This window comes from Moschus berezovskii, chromosome 19, assembly GCF_049115385.1.
Source record: "Moschus berezovskii isolate FMDL1 chromosome 19, NW_MosBer_1.0, whole genome shotgun sequence".
NCBI classification, from domain to species: Eukaryota; Metazoa; Chordata; class Mammalia; order Artiodactyla; family Moschidae; genus Moschus; species Moschus berezovskii.
Window position 1 is genome coordinate 47,156,989 of NC_142478.1, and position 26,288 is coordinate 47,183,276.

The window sequence follows — 26,288 nt, forward strand, 5'->3', positions numbered from 1 at the left end:
CAGAACTACATTTCCCAGAGTCTCACTCGCTTTAGAACTACATTTCCCAGAGGGGCTTGCGGCGCGCCTCCCTGAGGGACAGGTGTGCGGTTTCCTGTTGCAAAACGCCTGTGGCTGTGCTGTTGGATACAGGGGCGCTTCCCTCATAATCTGCGCACCATCCTTTTCATTTTTGATCAAGCGTAAGTGCACGACTGAGCGACTGAACTGAACTGAAGTGTTAAGACGCTTCAGTCATATCTGACTCTGTGTGACCCCATGGTCTTTAGCCTACCAGACTCCTCCGTCCATGGAATTCTCCAGGCAAGAACACTGGAGTTGGTTGCCATTTCTTTCTCCAATGCATGAAAGTGAAAAGGGAAAGTGAAGTCGCTCAGTTGTGTCCAACTCTTAGCAACCCATAGACTGCAGCCTACCAGGCTCCTCCATCCATGGGATTTTCCAGGCAAGAGTACTGGAGTAGGTTGCCATTGCCTTCTCCATTGTTATTTTTTTTTCAGGTACAGTTAATCTTCAGTTCCAGGGTACATTTGTTACCATTTCTTTGAGGCCAGTTCTCAGAACTGTGGCAACAGGATACATTATGTTGTGGGTACAGTCTGGTCATCATGTAGTTAACTTCTTCACCCTGGTGTTTTTGGCATCTATAAGACTGCTCCCAGGATGTGACTCAGAATATTATCTATAGCCCCTTGAGAAAGAACTGAAGGTCCTTGACTATGCTTAATGACTATATTATTATTATTTTATCTCCTTTGACTGTTTTCCTTTGTTTCTGCATTTCTCATTTCTCCAATTAAACATTCTTTGACTAAAGTTTTCCACAGACAAAAGGCAGGCAGAGGACATGGTGGGTAAGGACCATAGCGTCCTGTTCCATTTCAAAACCACAGAAAGAGAATGGAAGATCAGGGAAGCTGAGACTGAGAAGAAATTGTTATGAAAAAGACAATTTTTAAAATGGAGAAATTTTTTCTAGGCATATTCCATATAAACCAACCAACCAATTCAATATCTAAAAGAGTCTGTTTCCAAGATTGGGAATAAAATAAATAGGAGCACTTTTTTACCCAAAGCTTAGAACTTAAATAGAAAAATAAATAAATAAATAAAGATATGCAAGGAGGAAACAAAGAATGACATGTGCTATAAAGGCCATAAGAATAATTTACATGGTTCAGATTACAAGTCCTACCACAGTTCCTAAATATGGTGAGATCAAAATTCACTGGGGTATACAAGAATGAATTTGGAGGCTTTGCACTATGACTTGAGCATTGAAAATGTGACACAGTGCTTCCTCATGCTGTGACCCTCCCAGGGTGAATTCATGTATCAGGGGAGTCAGTAATTCTAGAAACAGAGGACCTAAGAAATTTTATTTTTGCCTTCCTTATATCCATTCCCTTTATTCTGATAATTTATCTCAATTTCTCTTTAGGAAACAAATCTTCTCCTATGCTTGATCTATGTGGTTTCAGTGGAGCTCCAGACAATGAAGTATTGGTCTTATACTAGACGCCAAGGGCTAGATCATTGGTCATTGTGACTCTTGTTCAGGGAAAGGAGACTGACTCTGTGAGAGTCAATCCCCACATATTTTCCAGAACTATTATGAAAGAAGTGTCAGGTTTCCTCTGCTACTTCATGAGGAAAGTTTGACTGAAAATGAGGCCAACTGGAAAGAATGGAGAAAGGGAGAAAGTAGTGTAATGCTGATTGAACTTTTGAGTCAAGTCATTCCTGAAGCCTACTGCCTGTTTCTTTCAGTGATTATATAAGAGCTATACATTTATTTTATAATTTACACATTTAAACATTATATAATACATATGTTATATACATTTATGGTATCTTCCCAGGTGGTGAAGGGGAAAGAAAGCACACTTATATACATTACATATACATTTATATATTATATACATACATTTATATATGAGAACTAATACATTTTCTTTATTAGTTTAAGCTAATCTGAGCTATGTTTCTGGCATTTGCATCCAAACGAATCTTAAATAAAAATTTTAATGCATTAATTAAGCATGGTTTTTCTGATCTCAGGGAGACAGCAGTGAGTGGTGGCTTGAACCAGAATCTTCCCAAGAAATGAACCTGGGGTTCGGCTCAGTTCAGTTCAGTTCAGTCGCTCAGTCGTGTCTGACTCTTAGCGACCCCATGAATCACAGCACGCCAGGCCTCCCTGTCCATAACCAACTCCCGGAGTTCACTCAAACTCATATCCATCGAGTCGGTGATGCCATCCAGCCACCTCATTCTCTGTCGTCCCCGTCTCCTCCTACCCCCAATCGCTCCCAGCATCAGAGTCTTTTCCAGTGAGTCAACTAGTTGCATGAGGTGGCCAAAGTATTGGAGTTTCAGCTTTAGCATCAGTCCTTCCAATGAACACCCAGGATTGATCTCCTCTAGAATGGACTGGTTGGATCTCCTTGCAGTACAAGGGACTCTCAAGAGTCTTCTCCAGCACCACAGTTCAAAAGCATCAATTCTTCGGCGATCAGCTTTCTTCACAGTCCAACTCTCACATCTATACATGACCACGGGAAAAACCATAGCCTTGACTAGATGGACCTTGGTTGGCAAAGTAATGTCTCTGCTTTTTAATATGCTATCTAGGCTGGTCATAACTTTCCTTCCAAGGAGTAAGCGTCTTTTAATTTCATGACTGCAGTCAGCATCCGCAGTGATTTTGGAGCCCAAAAAAATAAAGTCTGACACTGTTTCCACTGTATCCGCATCTATTTCCCATGAAGTGATGGGCCCAGATGCCATGATCTTTGTTTTCTGAATGTTGAGCTTCAGGCCAACCTTTTCACTCTCCTCTTTCACTTTCATCAAGAGGTTTTTAGTTCCTCTTCACTTTCTGCCATAAGGGTGGTGTCATCTGCATAGCTGAGGTTATTGATATTTCTCCCAGCAATCTTGATTCCAGCTTGTGCTTCTTCCAGCCCAGCGTTCCTCATGATGTACTCTGCATAGAAGTTAAATAAGCAGGGTGACAATATACAACCTTGACGTACTCCTTTTCCTATTTGGAACCAGTCTGTTGTTCCATGGCCTGTTCTAACTGTTGCTTCCTGACCTGCATACAGGTTTCTCAAGAGGCAGGTCAGGTGGTCTGGTATTCCCATCTCTTTCAGAATTTTCCACAGTTTATTGTAATCCACATGGTCAAAGGCTTTGGCATAGTCAATGAAGCAGAAATAGATATTTTTCTGGAAATCTCTTGCTTTCTCCAGGATCCAGCGAATGTTGGCAATTTGATCTCTGGTCCCTCTGCCTTTTCTAAAACCTGCTTGAACATCTGGGAGTTCATGATTCACATATTGCTGAAGCCTGGCTTGGAGAATTTTGAGCATGACTTTACTAGCGTGTGAGATGAGTGCAATTGTGCAGTAGTTTGAGCATTCTTTGGCATTGCCTTTCTTTGGGATTGGAATGAAAACTGACTTTTTCCAGTCCTGTGGCCACTGCTGAGTTTTCCAAATTTGCTGGCATATTGAGTGCAGCACTTTCACAGCATCATCTTTCAGGATTTGAAATAGCTCAATTGGAATTCCATCACCTCCACTAGCTTTGTTCGTCATGATGCTCTCTAAGGCCCACTTGACTTCACATTCCAAGATGTCTGGTTCCAGGTGAGTGATCACACCATCGTGATTATCTTCGTCGTGAAGATCTTTTTTGTACAGTTCTTCTGTGTATTCTTGCCACCTCTTCTTAATATCTTCTGTTTCTGTTAGGTCCATACCATTTCTGTCCTTTATCGAGCCCATCTTTGCATGAAATGTTCCCTTGATATCTCTAATTTTCTTGAAAAGATCTCTTGTTTTTCCTATTCTGTTGTTTTCCTCTATTTCTTTGCATTGATCGCTGAGGAAGGCTTTCTTATCTCTCCTTGCTATTCTTTGGAACTCTGCATTCAGATGCTTATACCTTTCCTTTCCTCCTTTACTTTTCGCTTCTCTTCTTTTCACAGCTATTTGTAAGGCCTCCTCAGACAGCCCTGGTGGCTCAGAGGTTAAAGCGTTTGCCTCCCCTGCGGGAGACCCGGGTTCGATCCCTGGGTCGGGAAGATCCCCTGGAGAAGGAAAGGGTAACCCACTCCAGTATTCTTGCCTAGATAATCCCATGGATGGAGAAGCCTGGTAGGCTACAGTCCACGGGGTCGCAAAGAGTCGGATACGACTGAGCGACTGAACAGAACAGAACAGAACCTGGGGTAGCTAGGGTGAAAACCAGGAATTCTAACCACCAGAGGCTAGAGGCTAGATTTGAAGCTTCTCTGGCTCTTGTCCTGTTGGAAACAAGTGTTTCAGGGAGACAAAACTTGAAAACAGGCACAAAGTTTATTATTAGGGACACAGCATAACATGTGGGAGAGTACACAGAGAAGCATTTTATTTATTTAAGACAAAAACAGGGCAGAAATATGAACCCAGAGAAGAGGGCGGGCATCCTCCTTAACAAGGAGTGTGCCAGACAGGTGATCCTTTATCCAAGGGTAGTTCTTCTGGGTATTTGTTTTTCTCTGGCCAATTATCTCACTTCCTTCTCCCCATCTGACCTGGACCAGGGTTCTCCCCAATATGCATGTGAATCTTTTAGCCTATTATGGGATAGCACCCCCTTCCTTTTTGACCCCAAAGGAACCTTTCTTTGCATGTGCAGTCAGGGCAGGTCTCCTTGATCTCAAAAGTGATAGACGTGGTCGTCTTATCTATTTACTCCAGCAGAGTTTGGCTCCTGCCTTAAACTGTTTCCTTTTTCAGTTCAGTCACTCCGTCGTGTCCGAGTCTTTGCGACCCTATGAATCACAGCACGCCAGGCCTCCCTGTCCATCACCAACTCCCGGAGTTCACTCAAACTCACGTCCATCGAGTCGGTGATGCCATCCAACCATCTCATTCTCTGTCGTCCCCTTCTCCTCCTGCCCCCAATCCCTCCCAGCATCAGAGTCTTTTCCAGTGAGTCAACCCATCGCATGAGGTGGCCAAAGTATTGGAGTTTCAGCTTTAGCATCAGTCCTTCCAATGAACACACAGGACTGATCTCCTTTAGGATGGACTGGTTGGATCTCCTTGCAGTCCAAGGGACTCTCAAGAGTCTTCTCCAACACCACAGTTCAAAAGCATCAATTCTTCGGCGATCAGCTTTCTTCACAGTCCAACTCACATCCATACATGACCACTGGAAAAACCATAGCCTTGACTAGACGGACCTTTGTTCACAAAGTAATGTCTCTGCTTTTTAATATGCTATCTAGGTTGGTCATAACTTTCCTTCCAAGGAGTAAGCGTCTTTTAATTTCATGGCTGCAATCAGCATCCTCAGTGATTTTGGAGCCCAAAATTCCAATTTACTCAGCTTGACAAATTCCAGCTGCTAAGCCCTGTAGCCCATCTACCTTCTACTTCATTTCCAGCATCAATTCCCATGCCAATTAAAACAAACAAACAACAAAAACCGAAGCTAAATCGCTGAAAAATATAGAAACAAATAGGTATGCGTGTATTCATTGTTGCAGCTTTACTTCCTTTTTGCATGCAGTTGCCAGGATCACTGTCCCTAATCTTCTATGAACAGAATGGTTATCTCTGTGTTGTATTCTATCATACCTTACACACTCTAATGTCTTCCTTTGTTTCCTCTTTGCTATACACTGTCATTAATTATTCTTACAGCTGTCTATTTCTGTCACATACTTTCCCAAGACTTCCTGCCATTTCATTATAAACCAATATCAATACTAGACCCTCTTCCCTAAAAACAGTTCTGCACTGTTTTAAGGCAGTAGCAGTTTTAGATCATAACAAATGTTTCAGAATTATGAATAAGGGGAATTAATCCGATTCCCAATACTTTGGCCACCTCATGCGACGAGTTGACTCACTGGAAAAGACTCTGATGCTGGGAAAGGTTGGGAGCGGGAGGAGAAGGGGACGACGGAGAATGAGATGGCTGGATGGCATCACCGACTCTGTGGACATGAGTTTGAGTGAACTCCGGGAGTTGGTGATGGACAGGGAGGCCTGGCGTGCTGTGATTCATGGGGTCGCAAAGAGTCGGACACGACTGAGCGACTGAACTGAACTGAAGGTCTAATGTGCTTCCCTGGTGACTCAGAGGTTAAATTGTCTGCCTCAGAGGTTAAAGCATCTGCCTCCAATGAGGGAGACCCGGGTTCGATCCCTGGGTTGGGAAGATCTCTCGAGAAGGAAATGGCAACCCACTCCAGTACCCTTGCCTGGAGAATCCCACGGATGGAGGAGCCTGGTAGGCTATAGTCCACGGGGTCGCAAAGAGTCGGACACCACTGAGCGACTTCATTTTCACTTTCACTAATATGGTAAGATCTCAAAAGACAGTAGGATTAGGGATTATTCATTTAAATTTACTTAAATGACATAAAATGACAATTCAAATGGGAGAACAGCCTAAGAAAGATCTTAAGTACTGAGTTTCCCTCCATCAGAGAACAGGGCATAGACCATGTTAGGGATTTATTAAGAATACAGTTTGCTTGGGAATTTTATGAGATAATAATAGCGACTGAGCAGTTCTGGGTTCAATAGAAAGGGAAGATTAAATTGGAGGTAAGTGGAATAAAAGAAAGAGCTCAGGATTTGGATTTCTAGTGATGTAGACATTTACAGTACATTGCATTTTCACTTCAATTCAGTTCAAAGTATTTTCTAATTTTCCTGTGAGTTCTTCTTTGAGTTAGCAATTACTTGAAACTGTGTTTTTTAATTTCCAAAAACCTGGGGTCTTCCTACATTTTTTCTAGGGTTTATTTCTAATTTAGTTCTACCATTGTCAGAAAATATACTTTTTATGGATACAGTCCTTTCAAATTTATTGAGATTTATTTTGTGGTCCAACATAGGACCTATCTTGGAGAATGCTCCATGTGCATGTAAAAGTTATGTGTATTTAATATCTTTAGTTACAGTGTTTTATATATGTCAGTTACTTTGAGTGGATTCACAGTATTATTTCACTTTTTTTCTATCCTTGCTAATTTTGGGTAATTTTTTTCTTTTATCTTTAGTATTTCCTTTGTTTTGCCTTTTTTAGGTTTAACTTGTTTTGGTTTTTTTAAACAAATATATATTTATTTATTTAGGCTGCTCTGGGTTTTCATTGTTGTGTGGGGTTTTCTCTAGTTGTAGTTCACAGGTTTCTCATTACAGCAGCTTCTCTTGTTGCAGAGCACGGGCTGTAGATGCCTGGGCTTCAGTAGTTTCCCCAAGTGGTAGCAGGAGTTGCCACTCGCCTCCTTTGGAGTGCAGGCTCAATAGTTCTGGCACGTGGGCTTAGTTGCCCCAAGGCATGTGGGATCTTCCTGAAACCAGGGATCTAACCCATGTCCCCTGCATTGCAAGGCAGATTCTTAACCACTAGACCACTAGGGAAGCCCTAGGTTTACTTTGTTCTTTAGCTTTTTGAGAATTCAACTCTTACTGTTTTGTTTTTACTATTATAACTACTATAATTACTTATGCTATGCTATGCTTAATCGCTCACTCATGTCCAACTCTTTGCGATCCCTGTAATTCACCAGACTGTAATGGAATGTAATTCACCAGACTCCTCTGGCCATGGGATTCTCTAGGCAAGAATACTGAAGTGGGTTGCCATTTCCTACTCCATATAATTACTTATGATTATGAAATTTCCTGTCATCATCGCTCTTAGTTTCTCCCACAAATTAATGCATAGTGTTGTCTACAGTTTTGTCTGTATTTCCCTATTTCATTTGCTGTAGTTGAAGATAAGAATTTTTAAAAACAATTTTTTTCAGACAGAAACACCTTTTTAAATTATGCTTTTAATGTATAGTTAAATATTGCCTACCATATCACTAAACAAAGGATGTTGCAGTCTTCAAGCCATCACATTACAGCCACCTGATTGTGAGCCTTGAAGGGGTCTCAGGACGAGAAAACACAGAATACTGGCCCCAGATAGCTGAGGTGCATATCAAAGTAATGATTTCAGTGAGTTCAGACTCTTGTATCTTCCCATAGATGGAAAAGCAGTAAATCCCCTAACTTGAGCTATCTAGTTTTCTTTAATCAATAATCTTTTGATGTTCCAACGACTAGATCTTTGTTGCAAAAACTCCTACCTATCCTGACTTCCCCCTTGCCTCTTCAGAGCAATCCCCTCTCAGAGTTTTCTGAGCTGCTATGTCACAGGCTTAAGTCCTCAGTTTTGCCCACAGAATAAAACAGAACTCTCGACTTTAAGGTCGTGCATTTTTTTTCCAGTTGGCTATTGTTTGCTCTGTCTTGGACAACCGCAAGTTTGTGTGTCCCAACACTGATATCTTTCTACTTCTCATCTACTACACTTTCTCCTCTATAAAGCTGGTAACTATTACTTGGTGCACTGATATTCAGTACTGTTTTATAACCCTGTACACTGCACCTCATAGTCTCACACGGTGTCGTTCTCTGCTGTGCCTTCCTCTACGAACTCTACTTGGTTTGGCCTCAAGACCCAACCACCAGCCACTGGCCAGACGCTAGCTCTTCTCTGAGCAGCGGAGGGAAACACCGATACCGACTCTCTCAGAGCCAGCCCGCCTTTCTTATTAGGCCTCGCCCGTCTATCCAGGCCCTCTTCCTCTACAGAGGATTCTGGGAGATGTAGTTTTCTGCCTGCCGCTGGTCGTCACGTGACGTACTTCCGCCTGCGCCGCCCTGCGGCCGTAGAGGAGTACGCGCCTAACGGGCTGTATCCGGCAGGGCTTCTGTGCTCAGGGGTGGGGCGGGGGCGTTATGTTTCAGAGACTGCGGAGCTAGCTAAGACGCGAAGTTACCCTGGCCCAGAACGTCCTGTGCGAACCAGGATCTTGACCAGCTGAGCCCCCACGGTCGGTCCCAGCGTGGAGGCAGCCAGCCCGGTCTCAGTCCCTCCCGCATCAGGGCTGCGGAGCGGTACAAACTCATTGTCGAAGTTCCCTCTGCCCGGGCCCGAGGCCCCTTCCCTACGAGGGACTCAGCCCCGGACGGGCAGGTGCCTGGTGCCCGCGGACCCTCTCCGTGGGGCTCGAACCCCCTCTTGGTGGGCGGGGTGGGACCAAAAGGGATATCCTCAGAGTTCGGTTCTCTCCTCCGCAGCCTGCAGGAAACAGCCGGGGATGGCCACCAGGTTCCCGACAGCTTCGTGTTCGGTAAGTAGGGACTTCTCACAAGAAAGCTGACTCGGCCGTGAGGACGGACCTCTTCATCCCTTCACGGTCACACCAGGGCCTGAACTCACATATTCCCCGCAATCCCCCTGAGTCGCCAGAAACGTTCCTTGTCTTCTGGCACTTGGTGTCCGGTGCCCTGTCCGTGGGCAGTTACTCTGCTTTGTTGTCAACAGCGGACCCTGAATTCTGAGGGCAGTGAGGGCCCTTGTGAAGGAAATGATCTTCTATCGTTTCAGGTTTTCCACACACAAGTACTGAGTTGTCTTCGCGTCCAAATTTTCAGGGCATCAGCAGGGAAATTATCTCCTTTTTGTTCATTAGCTTGTTCAGATGCTTGTATACTGAGTACCCTCGTGAGCTGGATCCAGAGATTGATGCTGGCAGTGCAAAGAAATCACGTACGTTTCTTGTTTTAGAGGAGCTGTGGTCTGGCGCACAGAGTCGTTGGGCAGGATGGCGGGGAAGGAGTTTAAGGATTCAAAGCAGAAAGGAGCAGTGTTGTGAGAGGAGAGAGCCAGTGGACCCTCTGGACCGTGCAGGTGGTTGGAGGACTGAACCAGAGGGAGACTTAACAGCGAATGCTGAACTCCTGAGCTGTTGGTACACCGGTGATGTATCCGGTCTTGAGAACACTGTTGGAAGAAGTATCCAGGGACAGAGTGTATGTAGCTTTTTCTTTTTTCCTTTCCTTCTTTTAAGATTTATTTATCTTTGCCTGTGGCTGGGGGTGGTGGTGGCGGGGGTAGGTCTTCCTTGCTGTTCCGGCTTTCTCTAGTTGCAGTGTCTGGGCTTCTCATTGCGGTGACTTCTCTTGTGGTGCATAGGCTCTGGGTCAAGCGGGCTTTAGTAGTTGCAACACGTGGGCTTAGTAGTTATGGTCCCTGGTCTCTAGAGCAGGGGCTCAAGTGGTTGAGGTTCAAGGGATTAGTTGCTCCAAGGCATGTGAGATCTTCCTGGACCAGGGATCAAATCCATGTCCCCTGCAGTGGCAGGTGGATTCTTTACCACTAGACCTCAGAGTGTAGCTTTGTAGGTATTGAATATATGGTGCCTACAGCTGAGTCTGTAGCTCAGATGGGAGTTTTCAACTAACGTGTACTGATTAAAGGCACCTATGTTAGTGCCTTTAACTATAGGAGTTATAGGTATAGGAGTAGAGCCCCAAAAAGGACCAAGTAGAGGCCTCAGGATAATGTCAAGGGCTGGGGTGCAGGAGAGGTGAGAGAACATTTGGAGAGTGGTTTTTCCCCTACAAAGCTGAGAAAAGAGAACTTCTTAGAAGCCATGATGTGAAGTGCCTCAAAAGTATTTCATAAGGCCAAAAGGTGCTTCTTGGATTTCAGAATTTATAGGTCTTAAGCAGTTTTTCCAGAGCAAACAGAATGTCGGGTGTGCTACAGATATTCACTTTCTAAGAGGTGAAGGAATTGCATTAGGCTGTGGACAGCAGGATTTAAAGAAGTGATTAGTAATAGTGTAGGTGCTGGTTGTTGTTGTTCAGTCACTCAGTCATGTCTGACTCTTTGCAACCACACAAATTACAGCACACCAAGCTTCCCTGTCCTTCACTATCTCCCAGAGTTTGCTCAGATTCATGTCCATGGAGTCCATGATGCCATCCAACCATCTCATCCTGTCACCCCCTTCTCCTGCCCCCAGTCTTTCCCAGCATCAGGGTCTTTTCCAATGAGTCGGCTCTTCACATCAGGTGGCCAAAGTATTGGAGCTTCAGCTTCGCATCAGTCTTTCCAGTGAATATGCAGGGTTGATTTCCTTTAGGAGTGTAGGTGAAGAACCTGACTGCCCATGCAAGAGACATAAGAGATACAGTTTCGATCTGTGGGTCTGGAAGATCCCCCAGAAAAGGAAATGGCAACCTTCACCAGTATTCTTGCCTGGAAAATCCCATGGATAGGAGCCTGGTGGGCCACAGTCCATGGGACCAAAATGAGTCAGACATGACTGAAGAGACTTAGCATTTAGCACATGGACAGCAGGATATAAAGAAGCAATTAGTAATAGTATAGTAATAGTATTTTTTTTTAGGTGATCAAGTATGACAGGAAGGGTTTTGGTGTCAGGGGGAAAGGATTTCATTGAGGTGGCCTGAGGGATACAATTAACCTCAAAAATGAATGAACTTTTTGTCTTTAAACAATAATTGTACAGAAAGTACAATGAGAGAATGTATTTACGATAGCAACTAAGAAATATAAAATAAATGAACATTATAAGTGTATCAGTTCAGTCGCTCAGTCATGTCCGACTCTTTGCGACCCCATGAATCACAGCACGCCAGGCCTCCCTGTCCATCACCAACTCCCGGAGTTCACTCAAACTCATGTCCATCGAGTCGGTGATGCCATCCAGCCATTTCATTCTCTGTCGTCCCCTTCTCCTCCTGCCCCCATTCCCTCCCAGCATCAGAGTCTTTTTCAGTGAGTCAACTCGTCACATGAGGTGGCCAAAGTATTAGAGTTTCATCTTTAGCATCAGTCCTTCCAATGAACACCCAGGATTGATCTCCTTTAGAAGGGACTGGTTAGATCTCCTTGCAGCCCAAGGGACTCTCAAGAGTCTTCTCCAGCACCACAGTTCAAAAGCATCAATTCTTCAGCGATCAGATTTCTTCACAGTCCAACTCTCACATCCATACATGACCACAGGAAAAACCATAGCCTTGACTAGATGGACCTTGGTTGGCAAAGTAATGTCTCTGCTTTTTAATATGCTATCTAGGTTGGTCATAACTTTCCTTCCAAGGAGTAAGCATCTTTTAATTTCCTGGCTGCAATCAGCATCTGCAGTGATTTTGGAGCCCCCCAAAATAAAGTCTGACACTGTTTACACTGCTTCCCCATCTATTTCCCATGAAGTAATGGGACCAGATGCCATGATCTTTGTCTTCTGAATGTTGAGCTTCAAGCCAACCTTTTCACTCTCCTCTTTCACTTTCATCAAGAGGCTTTTTAGTTCCTCTTCACTTCTGCCATAAGGGTGGTGTCATCTGCATATCTGAGATTATTGATATTTCTCCCAGCAATCTTGATTCCAGCTTGTGCTTCTTCCAGCCCAGTGTTCCTCATGATGTACTCTCTATATAAGTTAAATAAGCAGGGTGACAATATACAACCTTGACATACTCCTTTTCCTATTTGGAACCAGTCTGTTGTTCCATGTCCAGTTCTAACTGTTGCTTCCTGACCTGCATACAGGTTTCTCAAGAGGCAGGTCAGGTGGTCTGGTATTCCCATTCCTTTCAGAATTTTCCAGTTTATTGTGAGCCACACAGTCAAAGGCTTTGGCGTAGTCAGTGAAGCAGAAATAGAAGTTTTTCTGGAACTCTCTTGCTTTCTCCATGATCCAGCGGATGTTGGCAATTTGATCTCTGGTTCCTCTGCCTTTTCTAAAACCTGCTTGAACATCTGGAAGTTCACGGTTCACATATTGCTGAAGCCTGGCTTGGAGAATTTTGAGCACTTTACTAGCATTTATAAGTGTATAAGACCTATTAATAAAGAAGACTTTACAACTATTGAACAACATTAATAGACACCACTCTTGACCTAGGCATTTTGTGTATGTGACATCATTAAAGTCTCAGGGCCCAGTGAGGCAAGCATGTCCCCATTATACAGCTGAGGAAACTGGGGAGGCTGCCCACAGTCCCAAACTAGTAAGGGAAACAAGGAGAAGAGGGTAGCAGAGCTAAGATTCAGACCCACACAGAAGGTCTTCAGAGTCTGTGCTCTTATTGCCCTTAGGACCTAAGAGACTTTGACAAATGTTGACTGTATTTCCTTATTTTCAAGTGCATGTTTAGCAAACACTTATTGACTATTAGTCCAGGTAGTTTTCTAGGGTGTGCAGGGCTGAACAAGATTAACAGGGCTCATAACCCCATGGAGGGTGTGGGAGATGGTAAGACATATCAGAGGAACATCATGAACAAAACAGTGGGTGTTTGTGCACATGAGAATGGCTGGGTGGCTACTTGTCTTGAGGCAGCATTGAAGCAGAATCTGAATGACAACTTGATGATCATGGGCAGATGAAGGCACAGAACATGACGCATTCCAGGCTTTGGAGGCAGCTAAGTCGGCGGCCTTGCCATGAGAACCAGCAGATGCATTGTGCAGTGGAAGGAAGGCATATGGCCAGAATGGGGAGCATGTGGGAGCAGGGCTAGCTTGTGAAGGGCCCTTTAAGTATGCAAACGATCATCTGGAGAGCCTGAGGAGTTTATTGTATTTTATGTTTAATTTTGAAATAATTTCAAAACTAGAGAAGTGGCAAAAGTAGAATAAAATAACCTCCTGTATTGTATTAAAAAAAACACCCTTCACCCAGATTCCCCCATTGTTATTTTGCCAAGTTAGCTCTGTTATTCTTTCTTTACTTGTGTATGTGTGTGTTTGTGTACATAAATTGGTATAAAAAGAACCACAGAGACTGAAGTTCAAGGTTACTTTCTACCAGAACCTGTTTCCCCTTTGCTTTGTTGTGCAGATGGGGAGTGACTGATCATTTCATCTGAACAGGCATCAAGCTAGTTTGGGACTGGATTGCTGCTTTAGTTGAAATTGAATCACCTTGTTTTCAAGAGTTGTGCTGATTGAAGGCTCTTTCCTTGCGTACTTTGTGTCCTTGGTGCCTTGAGAATCAGTCTGCCTTTCCTGTCCAGTTCCTGCACTGACCACACTCAGCAAACACTCGATGGGGAGAGCCTGCTGTCCAGGGTGGGCACCGAAGGCTCTACTGGTTTCTCTTTCTCATGGTGTCATCCTCTATCTCAGCTGAGCCCACCCTGCCTGTTCTCAGGCTGGACAAATGTCCTCAGCGAAGTAAACAGCCAGAAGCACTCTCAGCTTATCCAGGAAGAGCTCTCCCCTCTTTGGAATTTGGCTTATTTAGTTAATTTACCATTAATTTTCTAGTTGTAGCAGCTGTAGTCCAAATGTATGATTTTATTTATCATGAATGAGTATTAGAAAATACTTGTCATTAAATGAAATAAAATGTAATATCTTCGTATTTTGATAATACATTAAAATTATAAATTAATTTGTTGAGAATATATTTGTGCCATATTGAATCTATATATCATAAATGTTACTCAATTACTCAGGTCCTTTGGTTTCTTTTTTCTTTTTTTTAAAAAATATGAATTTATTTGAAATATATATTGATACACAATATTATGGTATTTTCAGATGTACTACATAGTGATTTGACATTTGCATACATTATGAAGTGGCCTCCACCCCAAGTCTAGTAATCTGTCCCCATACAATATTATTGACCATATTCCTTATGCTGAATCCCCGTGGCTAATTTGTTCTATAACTAGAGATTTGTACCTGTTAATCCCCTTCACCTGTGTGACTATCTTTCCACCTCTGGCAACCACCTTTTTTGGTATCTGTATTTATGTGTCTGTTTCTGTTCTGTTTATTTGTTCACTTAATTTTTTAGATTCCACTTGTAAGGTCATATGGTATTTGTATTTCTGTCTGATTTATTTTACTTAGCATAATACCCTCTAGTTCTATCCATGTTGTTACAGATGGCAAGATTGTGGGTTTTCTTCTAATGGATGAGTAATATTCTAGTAAGTGTGTGTGTATTGTACGTTTATCCATTAATCTGTCCGTAGATATGTTGCTTCCTGTATCTGGGCTATTGTGTTTTCTTTTTTTATGTTTTAATTGAAGGATAATTGCTTTACAGAATTTTGTTGTTTTCTGTCAGACCTCAACATGAATCAGTCCCCTCCCTCTTGAACCGCCCTCCCATCTCCCTCCCCATCCCACCCCCTAGGTTGATACAGTGACCCTGTTTGAGTTTCCTGAGACATATAGCAAATTCCTGTTGGCTATCTATTTTTTATATGGTGATGTAAGTTTCCATCTTACTCTCTCCATACACACCCTCTTGTCCCCTCTCCCCATGTCCATAAGTCTTGTTTTCTATGTCCGTTTCTCCATTGCTGCCTTGCAAATAAATTCTTCAGTACCATCTTTCTAGATTCCATATTTATACATTGGTATCAAGATTGCTGGGAGAAATATCAATAACTTCAGATATACAGATGACACCACCCTTATGGCAGAAAGTGAAGAGGAACTCAAAAGCCTCTTGATGAAAGTGAAAGAGGAGAGTGAAAAGGTTGGCTTGAAGCTCAACATTCAGAAAACAAAGATCATGGCATCTGGTCCCATCACTTCATGGGAAATCGATGGAAAAACAGTGGAAACAGTGTCAGACTTTATTTTTGGGGGGCTCCAAAATCACTGCAGATGCTGATTGCAGCCATGAAATTAAAAGACGCTTACTCCTTGGAAGGAAAGTTATGACCAACTTAGTATGTTAAAAAGCAGAGACATTACTTTGCCAACCAAGGTCCATCTCGTCAAGGCTATGGTTTTTCCCGTGGTCATGTACGGATGTGAGAGTTCGACTGTGAAGAAAGTTGATCGCCAAAGAATTGATGCTTTTGAACTGTGGTGCTGGAGAAGACTCTTGAGAGTCCCTTGGACTGCAAGGAGAGCCAACCAGTCCATTCTAAAGGTGATTAATCCTGGGTGTTCATTGGAGGGACTGATGCTAAAGCTGAAACTGCAATACTTTGGCCACCTCATGCGACAAGTAGACTCACTGGAAAAGACTCTGATGCTGGGAAGGATTGGCAGCGGGAGGAGAAGGGGACGACAGAGAATGAGATGGCTGGATGGCATCACCGACTCGATGGACATGAGTTTGAGTGAACTCCGGGAGTTGGTGATGGACAGGGAGGCCTGGCGTGCTGTGATTCATGGGGTCGCGGAGAGTCGGACACGATGGAGCAACTGAACTGAACTGAAATGAGATTTATCTTTTTCTTTCTGACTTATGTCACTCTGTATAATAGGCTGTACGTTCATCCACCTCATTAGAACTGATTCAAATGCATTCCTTTTTATGGCTGAGTAATATTCCATTGTTTATTTGTACCACAACTTCATCCATTCATCTGTTGATGGATATCTAAGTTGCTTCCATGTTCTAGCTATTATAAATAGTGCTGCAATGAACAATGGGATACAAGTTTCTTTTTCAATTTTGGTTTCCTCAGAGTATATGCCTAGGAGTGGATTTCCTGGGTCATATGGTGATTTTATTCCTAGTTTTCTGAGAAATCTCCATACCGTCTTCCATAGTGGCTGTATCAATTTACATTCCCACCAACAGTGCAGAAGGGTCCCCTTTTCTCCACACCCTCTCCAGCTTTTGTTGTTTGTAGACTTTTTAATCAGGGCCATTCTGACCAGTGTGAGGTGATATCTCATTGTAGTTTTGATTTTAATTTCTCTAATAATGAGCAATGCTGAGCATCTTTTCATGTGTTTGTTAGGCATCTGCATATATTCTTTGGAGAAATGTCTGTTTAGGTCTTTTCCCCACTTTTTGATTGGGTTGTTTGTTTTTCTGGCATTGAGTTGTATGAGCTGCTTGTGTATTTTGGAAATTAATCCTTTGTCAGTTGTTTCATTTGCTATTATTGTCTCCCATTCTGAGGGTTGCCTTTTCACCTTGCTTAGAGTTTCCTTTGCTGTGCAAAAGCTTTTAAGTTTAATCAGGTCCCATTTGTTTACTTTTGTTTTTATTTCCATTACTCTAAGAGGCGGGTCATAGAAGATCTTGCCTTGATTTAATGTCATCAAATGTTCTGCCTATCTTTTCCTCTAAGAGTTTTATATTTTCTGATCTTACATTTAGGTCTTTAATCCATTTTGAGTTTATCTTTGTGTTTGGTGTTAGGGAGTGTTCTAATTTCATTCTTTTACATATAGCTGTTCAGTTTTCCCTGCACCATTTATTGAAGAGGCTGTCTTTGCCCCATTGTATAGTCTTGCCTCCTTTGTCAAAAATAAGGTACCCATAGGTGCATGGGTTTATTTCTGGGCTTTCTATCATGTTCCATTGGTCTATATTTCTGTTTTTGTGCCAGTACCGTACTGTCTTGATGTCTGTAGCTTTGTAGTATAATGTGAAGTCAGGAAGCTTGATTCCTCCAGCTCCCTTCTTCTTTCTCAAGACTGCTTTGGCTATTCAGGGTCTTTTGTATTTCCATATGAATTGTGAAATTTTTTGTTCTAGTTCTGTGAAAAATACCATTGGTGATTTGATAGAGATCTCATTGAATCTGTAGATTGCATTTGGTAGTATAGTCATTTTCACAATATTGATTCTTCCTACCCAGAATATCTCTCCATCTGTTTTCTGTTTATGTCATCTTTGATTTCTTTCATTACTGCCTTATAATTTTCTGTGTACAGTTCTTTTGTCTCCTTAGGTAAGTTTATTCTTAGATATTTAATTATTTTTGTTGCAATGGTGAATGGGATTGATTCCTTAACTTCTCTTTCTGATTTTTCATTGTTACTATGTAGGAATGCAAGTGATTTGATTTATGTGCATTGATTTTATATCCTGCAACTTTGCTAAATTCACTGATTAGCTCTAGTAATTTTTTGATAGTCTCTTTCGAGTTTTCGATGTACAGTATCATGTCATCTGCAAACAGTGAAAGCTTTACTTCTTCCAATCTGGATTCCTTTTATTTCTTTTTCTTCTTTGACTGCTGTAGCTAGGACTTCCAAAACTATGTTGAATAATAGTGGTGAAAGTGGACACCCTTGTCTTGCTTCTGATTTTAGGGTGAATGCTTTCAGTTTTTCACCATTAAGAATAATGTTTGCTGTGAGCTTATAATATTTGGACTTTACTATGTTGAGGTAGGTTCCTTCTGTGCCCATTTTTTGAAGAGTTTTAATCATCAGTGGGTGCTGAATTTTGTCAAAGGCTTTTTTTGCATCTATTGAGATTACTGTATGGTTTTTATCCTTCAGTTTGTTAATATGGTGTATCACATTGATTGGTTTGCATGTATTGAAGAATCCTTACATCCCTGAAATAAACCCAGCTTGATCATGGTGTGTGAGCTTTTTACTGTTTTGTCGAATTCTGTTAGGTAAAATTTTGTTAAGGATTTTTCATCTGTGTTCATCAGTGATAATGACCTGTAGTTTTCTTTTTTTGTGTTGTCTTTGTTTGGTTTTGGTATCAGGGTGATGGCCTTGTTGAATGAGTTTGGAAGTGTTCCTTTTCTGCAATTTTTTGAAACAGTTTTAGAAGGATTGGCATTAGCTCTACTGTAAATGTTTGATAGAATTCTCCCGTGAAGGCATCTGGTCCTGGGCTTTTGTTTTTTGGGAGATTTTTGGTCACAGCTTCAATTTCAGTGCTTGTGATTGGGTTGTTCATAATTTCTGTTTCTTCCTGGTTCAGTCTTGGAAGATTGAGCTTTTAAAAGAATCTCTCCATTTCTTCCAGGTTATCCATTTTATTGCCATATAGTTGTTCATAATAGTCTCGTATAATCCTTTGTATTTCTGCATTGTCTATTGTAACTTCTCCTTTTTCATTTCTAATTTTGTTGGTTTGATTCTTCTCTCTTTTTCTTGAGTCCGGCTAAGGGGTTGTCAATTGTGTTTATCTTCTCAAAGAGCCAGCTTTTAGTTTTATTAATCTTTACTATTGTTTCTTTCATTTCTTTTTCATTTATTTCTGCTTGGATCTTAATGATTTCTTTCCTCCTACTAATTTTGGAGGGGGGGGTTGTTCTTCTTTTTCCAGTTGTTTTAGGTATAAAGTTAGGTTGTCTATTCGATGTTTTTCTTGTTTCTTGAGGTCGGATTGTATTGCTCTAAACTTCCCTCTTAGAACTGCTTTTGCTATATCCCATAGGTTTTGAGTTGTCACATTTTCTTTGTCGTTTGTTTCTAGGAATTTTTAAATTTTCCTTTGATTTCTTCAGTAACCTCTTCATTACTTAGAAACATATTGTTTAATCTCCATGTGCTTGTGTTTTTTACAGTTTTTTTCTTGCAATTGATATCTAGTCTCATAGTGTTGTGGTCAGAAAAGATGCTTGATATGATTTAAATTTTCTTAAATTTACTGAGGTTTGACTTGTGACCCAAGATGTGGTCTATCCTGGAGAATGTTCCATGTGTACTTGAAAAGAAGGTGTATTCTTCTGCATTTGGATGGAATGTCCTGAGGATATCAGTGAGATCCATCTCATCTATCATTTAAGACTTATATTTCCTTATTAATTTTCTGTTTTGATGATCTGTCCATTGGTGTGAGTGGGGTGTTAAAGTCTCCTACTTTTATTGTGTTACTGTCAGTTTCTCCTTTTATGTCTGTTAGTGTTTGTTTTATGTATTGAGATGCTTCTATGCTGAGTGCATAGATATTTACAATTGTTATTTCTCCCTCTTGGATTGATCCCTTGATTATTATATAGTGACCTTGCTTATCTCTTGTAATCTTCCTTATTTTAAGGTCTACTTTGTCTGATGTGAGGATTGCTACTCCAACTCTATTTTGCTTCCCATTTGCATGGAATATATTTTTCCATCCTCTCACTTTCAGTCTATATGTGTCTTGAGGTCTGAAGTGGGTTTCTTGTAGGCAGCGTATGTGTGTGTGTGTGTATATATATATATATATATATATAGGTTTTGTTTTTGTATCCATTCAGCCAGTCTGTGTCTTTTGGTTGGAGCATTTAATCCATTCATGTTTAAAGTAATTATTGATATGTATGTTCCTGTTGCCATTTTCTAATTGTTTGGGGTTGATTTTGTAGATTTATTTTCTTCTGTTGTATTTCTTGACCGTATAAATCCATTTAACATTTGTTGTAAGGCTAATTTGGCGGTCCTGAATTGTCTTTTACTTTTGCTTGTCTGAAAAACTTTTGATGTCTATCAATTTTGAGTGAGATACTTGCCGGGTAGAGTAATCTTGGTTGTAGACTTTACCTTCTCAGTACTTTAAATATATCCTGCCATTCCCTTCTGGCCTTCAGAGTTTCTGCTGAAAGATCAGCTGTTAAATGTATGGGGTTTCCTTTGCATGTTCAGTTCAGTTCAGTCGCTCATTCGTGTCCGACTCTTTGCAACCCCATGAATCGCAGCACGCCAGGACTTCCTGTCCATCACCAACTCCTGGAGTTCACTCAAACTCATGTCCATCAAGTCAGTGATGCCATCCAGCCATCTCATTCTCTGTCGTCCCCTTTTCTCCTGCCCGCAATCCCTCCCAGCATCAGAGTCTTTTCCAGTGAGTCAGCTCATCGCATGAGGTGGCCAAAATATTGGAGTTTCAGCTTTAGCATCAGTCCTTCCAATGAACACCCAGGATTGATCTCCCTTAGAATGGACTGGTTGGATCTCCTTGCAGTCCAAGGGACTCTCAAGACTCTTCTCCAGCACCACAGTTCAAAAGCATCAATTCCTCAGTGATCAGCTTTCTTCACAGTCCAACTCTCACATCCTTTGCATGTTACTTGTTGCTTTTCCCTTGCTGCTTTTAATAGTCTTTCTTTGTGTTTAATCTTTGTTAGTTTGATTAGTATGTGTCTTGGCATGTTTCTCCTTGGGTATATTCTGTATGGGACTCTTTGCACCTCTTGGATTTGATTGACTATTTCCTTTTCCATTTTGGAGAAATTTTCAGCTGTAATTTCTTCAAAAATTTTCTCACATACTTTCTTTTTCTCTTCTTCTGGGAGCCCTATAATTCAAGTGTTGATGTGTTTGATATTGTCCCAGAGATCTCTGAGACTATCATCAACTCTTCATTCTTTTTACTTTATACTGCTTTTCAGAAGTTATTTCCACCATTTTATCTTCCAGCTCACTGATTCATTCTTCTGCTTCAGATATTCTGCTACTGATTCCTTCTAGAGTATTTTTAATTTCAGTAGTGTTGTTTGTTTCTGTATGTTTATTCTTTAATTCTTCTAGGTCTTTGTTAGTTGTTTCTTGCATTTTCTCAATTCTGTTTTCAAGGGTCTTGATAACCTTTACTATCATTATTCCGAATTCTTTTTCAGGTAGTTTTCCTATTTCCTCTTCATTTATTTGGACCTCTGTGTTTCTGGTTTGTTCCTTTATTTGTGTAGTATTTCTTTGCCTTTTTTTTTTAACTTATTGTGTTTGATGTCTCCTTTTTCCAGGCTTCAAGTTTGAACTCTTTCTTCCTTTTGGTTTCTACCCTTCTAAGGTCGGTCCAGTGGTTTATGTAAGCTTTGTATAGGGTGAGATTTGTGCAGAGGGCAAGTGAGGTGGTACTCCTGTCTGCTGATGATTGGGTTTGTATTTTTGTCTTGTTTGTTTGGATGAGGCATCCTGCACAGGGAGCTACTGGTGGTTGGGTGATGCCAGGTCTTGTATTCAAGTGGTTTTCTTTGTGTGAGTCCTAACTGTTTGATACTCTGTAGAATTAGGACGGAGAAGGCAATGGCACCCCATTCCAGTACTTTTGCCTGGAAAATCCCATGGATAGAGGGCTGCCGTCTATAGGGTCGCACAGAGTCGAACACAACTGAAGCGACTTAGCAGCAGCAGCAGAGTTAGGAGTTCTCTGGTAGTCTAGAATCTTGGAGTCAGTGCTCCCACTCCAAAGGCGCAGGGTTCGATCTCTGGCCAGGAATGAAGATTCCACAGGTGGTTTGTTAGGCATTAAGTAAGATTAAAACAAATACCCGAAAACAAAGTTGAACCCCAGATAAATGGCAGTTACAAAATCAGGCAAATAATAATTAAAATAATGGAATATACAAACATACCTGTACACCCATAGGCACAATCAAAACAGTCCAACAAAAATAAAGTACAATAGATTGACCTAGTTAACTAAGGAAACCAAAAATGATATCTACCAGTTAAGAACAAAACTAACTAAACCACAAACTGAAAAACGAAACTAAAACAGGTGTTAAGTGGGTAATAAAACAATGAAACTAGAACTAACAAATATGAAAAGAGGAAAGAAAAGAAAGAGTAGATATGTAAAGTTAAACAGAGGTAGATAAAGAAGATTTATATACGTTAAAGATTAACCTCAAGGGGAAAAGAACAGTAGGGAAAGCAAACAGGGAGTAAATGTAGAAAAATAAAAATAGGCTTAAAAAAATTTTTTAATTAAGATTTTTAAAAGAGCGAAGAAAAGAATTAAAGGAAAATTCCACAGAACTGCAAAAGGCCAACATAGAGGCAAAGTTTTATAACAACAATAAAAAGTGTGATTGAAAAAAAAATCTCAAAAGCTTAATTAGATTTCATAGTGCTAATAAAATCGGCAACTACAACAGAGGAAAAAAAAGAAATCCAAAAGAAACTACCGAACAAGTCAAAATATAAGAATAGTAAATATTTTTCTTGAGTCACTGCTGTCAGCATTCTTTCCCTTGCTGGGAGTCACAGTCCACCTCACCCCACTAGGGTGCCTTCCAACACTGAGCTGGTTTCTGGACCTGATACGGGGGGAAGCTCAGACTCTAACCTGGTCCTACTCTGTGTTGTTGTCTCCAGTGTCCACAACTATCAGAACTAGTGTGTTTTCTTTTGTGGGAGCTCCCAGTGTCCTTTTATATATTCCGTATATATGGAGTCTGCCTAGCTGATCGTGTGGATTTAATCTGTAGCTGGTATAGCTGATGGGAAGGTTTTGGGTCCTCTTCCTTAGCCACACTGCTCCTGGCTTTCAATTGTGGTTTTATTTCCACCTCTGCATGTGGATTGTCCACTGGGCTTTGCTCCTGAGTCTGCCCTGGAGGATTTGGGTCTGCCCCAGTGAGGGCCAGGTGTGGTGATGGTGCAACTGCTTGAGTCACAGGGGTTCTGCAAGCACCAGGTACTCAGGGGGGTTGGCAGCTAGGGCAGCAGGAAATATAGTGCTCCAGAAAGGGACTGCAACCAGTATTGGCCAATACACTCCAGTATTCTTGCCTGGAGAACCCCACTGATAGAGAAGCCTGGCAGGCCACAGTCCACAGGGTCATAAATAGGTGGACATGGCCAAAGCAACCTCGCGTGCATAGACACAAGACTTTTTTACTTGTGGCAGCTCTGCCCCAGTGAGGGTTGAATGTGAAGGTGGCACAGCTGTTTGGGTAGTGGGCACCCTGGTGGCACCAAGTGTGCAGGGACACGGACTGCCTCAGCCACAGGAGTTATTGGTCCTACCAGAGTCTTTCTCAAGCCCCTGATAGCTGGTGATCAGAAGACCTTTTAGCTAGTCTTTCTCCGTAGCTCCACCTGTTCAGGCATTTACAGGGCTCCCTTGCCTGGGGTCCTTCTCTGTTGTTGGGCATGTCAGGCACATAGAGGAGTCTCCCTGGCTGGGGTCCTCCTCTGTAGTTTGGCACATCAGTCACTTAAAGGAGCACCCTTGGTGGGGTCCTACTCTGTAGTTCAGTGTCAGGCGCCTGATGGATTCAGCTGCCAGTGCCAGCATGTAGGGAGAGAGAGGCTTTGTCGATGGTTTCACCCCCTACACATGACTCAGCAGTATCACCTTGCTTCCGTGGCTGCCTGGCTTTCCTCCACAGGCGTTTCCCACCACAATCTCCTCCCTCACATCCCCTCGGTCTGTCTCTCTGCAATCAACAGCAGCCCTCATCCTGGGATTGCCTCACAATCCTATGCACCAGCTCCCAGCCACTGTGCCTTCTAGGGAACCTGTGTCCCTGTCCAGGATACGTATGGCTGTGGCAGAGACTGTCTGATTCTCATTCCATTTAAGCTGCCACAGATCAGCTGTTTCACTCTCAGCCTTAAATGTTTCTCCTCTGACCCAGACAGTTTCCCCAGTGTGGAGATTGGACCCCTGCTTCAGTTCTCCCACCCGCTGAGGGCAGGTCCAGTCCTAATAATACACCTGTTTCCTCCCCCTAGTTCCTTCATCCCACGAAGTTTTGCGTGGTTCTCTGTATTCTTTTCCAGTGGTCAGGTACTCTGGTCCGCTCTCAGCTGGTGTTCTGCAAGCACTTCTGTGTCTGAAGGTGTATTCCTGATGTATCTGTGGAAAGAGATGTACTCCACATCGACCTACTCCTCCGCGATCTTGTTCCCTATTGTGTTTTCTTTTCCTCTATGTTTATGTATTTTATCACATGTATTTTTGGTTGTTTTTCTCTATTTCTAAGTTTTACTCCTGAGTATTTTATGTCAATTTGTGTTGTGGTTTTTCTTATTATGTTTTCAAGTTGGTTACTGTTGATGTATCAAATAGCTATTGCATGTTGATTTTGTAAAAAATTTGTTGCCCTGTTGATGTGTCTTATTGATTCTCGTGTTATGCCAGCTGTTTCTCTTAGATTTTTTTAGGGAGAAAACCAGATGTTTTTAGATAATGAGAGTAGTTTTTCCTCCTTGCTTAGTGTTTATCACTGGTATTTTCCTTTGTTCTCTCTATGCCGGGTCTTCTTGGACAGCACTGACTAGTAGAGTTGATATGAAGATTTCAACCTGTTTCTGAAGAACAATTTCAAATTGTTCCTGATTTTAGAGGGAACACTTCTAATGTTTCACACAAAGTATAATATTTTTTATAGGCTTAAGGAAATTACTTGTAACAAACTGAATTCTGATTTTTGAAGGTGTTAAATTTCATCATAGTACGTTGTTTCTTTATTGAGATGATTGTTCTCCATTAATGTACTAATGTTACTTATTTTTTGTTACAGTTTTTTTTTGTTTTTTAAAAGTTTGGACTGTCCTTTAATTTTTTGGAATAATTTCTTTCATAGACTATTGTTTATGCATGTGTAGGATTCACTTTAATGTTTTTATCTAAATATTTGCTAGTATTTTTGTCTAAATTTTAAAAAAATATTCATTTTACTTATTTGACTGCACTGGCACTCAGGCAGTGTCATGTGTGGGAACTATTCTCTGAAGCCCTGCACCACTGGGATCTAGTTCCCTGAACAGGAGTTGAACCAAGGCCCCCTGCATTGGGAGTACAGTCTTAACCACTAGATCACCAGGGAAGTCCCCGTTAGGTTTTGGGGGTTTATTTTAGGATTTATTTATTCATTTATTTTTGGCTGTGCTAGGTCTTCATTGCCACTCTTGGACTTTCTATAGTTGTGGTAATTGGGGGCTATTCTCTAGTTGCAGTGCTTGGGCTTCTACTGAGGTGGTTTCTCTTGTTGCAGAGCACAGGCTCTAGAGTGTGGGTTCAGTAGTTGTGGCTCGTGGGCTTAGTTGCCCTGTGGCATGTCAGTCTTCCCAGACTAGGGATCGAACTTGGGTCTACTGCATTGGAAGGCAGAGTCTTAACCACTGGACACCTAGAGAAGCCCTAGCTATTTTTATCAAATGAAATTGTGCAAGTTGTGCTGTCTTGCCTTCTCTGTGAGATTATACAAATTTGTATGATGAGTTTACCATCATTTCCTGGCTCTGTGTCTAATGGGATAAATTTTCTGTTTCTTGGATATTGATAAAACTTACTTTTGTAGATAGTGTGGGACTGTTTACTTTATGGAGAGGATATACCTCTGATTACTATTTCAATGTATTTTATGATCATGGACTAATCAGTCTGGTCTACCTAATTCTTTCTGGGAAAATTTTGGCTACTTTCATTTTCCTAGGAAGGTTCCTATCTCTTCTAAGTTTTTGTATTTATTGGAACAAATACATAGATACAGTCAATTCTGCAGTCATGTTTGCTTAAAAATGTAAATTTGTTTCAATATGCTAGGGAATGCTGTGAGCTTTCTGATTTTAGGCAAGCCTGTTTTCACCATTTTATAATAAACTACAGTGCTTCTGACACAAGCATCGGGTCTTTTATAAGGTACAGTGCCATATTTGTGGTGGTATTTATATATTTCTTAACCATTAAACATGTATAAAACTCTACTATTTTTATTAAGATTTTTTATTTTCTTTTTTTCATGTGTGGTGATAAAGGTGTTACACCCCAGCCCTGTTCTTCCCGTAAGCCTGAGACTTTTCATAGTGGTGATTTTGTCTTTTTGGTAAATATATATCACATTATAGCAGAACTGCCTGTGTATAATGATCACTTACAAATTTTAAAATCGCTTCTCTATCCTATAGTTATGCACACAGTCTTGGTCGTAATAGTTTTCTTTTCCTTATTTCTTGATTGTGAAGTGAAAGTGTGAGCCAATTTAAAACATTTTAGTAGT

At 41.5% G+C, this 26,288-nt stretch overlaps 1 protein-coding gene across 8 annotated transcripts in view; it reads left to right on the top strand.

The window, feature by feature from the left end:
* Positions 1-8,752: 8,752 nt before the first annotated feature.
* LOC129542278 (uncharacterized) overlaps positions 8,753-26,288 on the top strand; it is a 62,568-nt gene continuing 45,032 nt past the window's right edge. The window contains exons 1-3 of one of the 8 annotated variants that reach the window (XM_088828071.1): positions 8,753-9,045; positions 9,128-9,202; positions 9,640-9,884. Coding sequence is in view for 4 of the 8 variants with exons in the window: in XM_088828066.1 (XP_088684192.1) it covers positions 9,170-9,202 (33 nt within the window). In the remaining 4 variants the exon portion in view is untranslated. Of the gene's footprint in view, positions 9,203-9,639; positions 9,885-26,288 lie in introns of all 8 variants that reach the window. The other 7 variants (XM_088828070.1, XM_088828072.1, XM_088828066.1 and 4 more) reach the window with 7 other exon arrangements.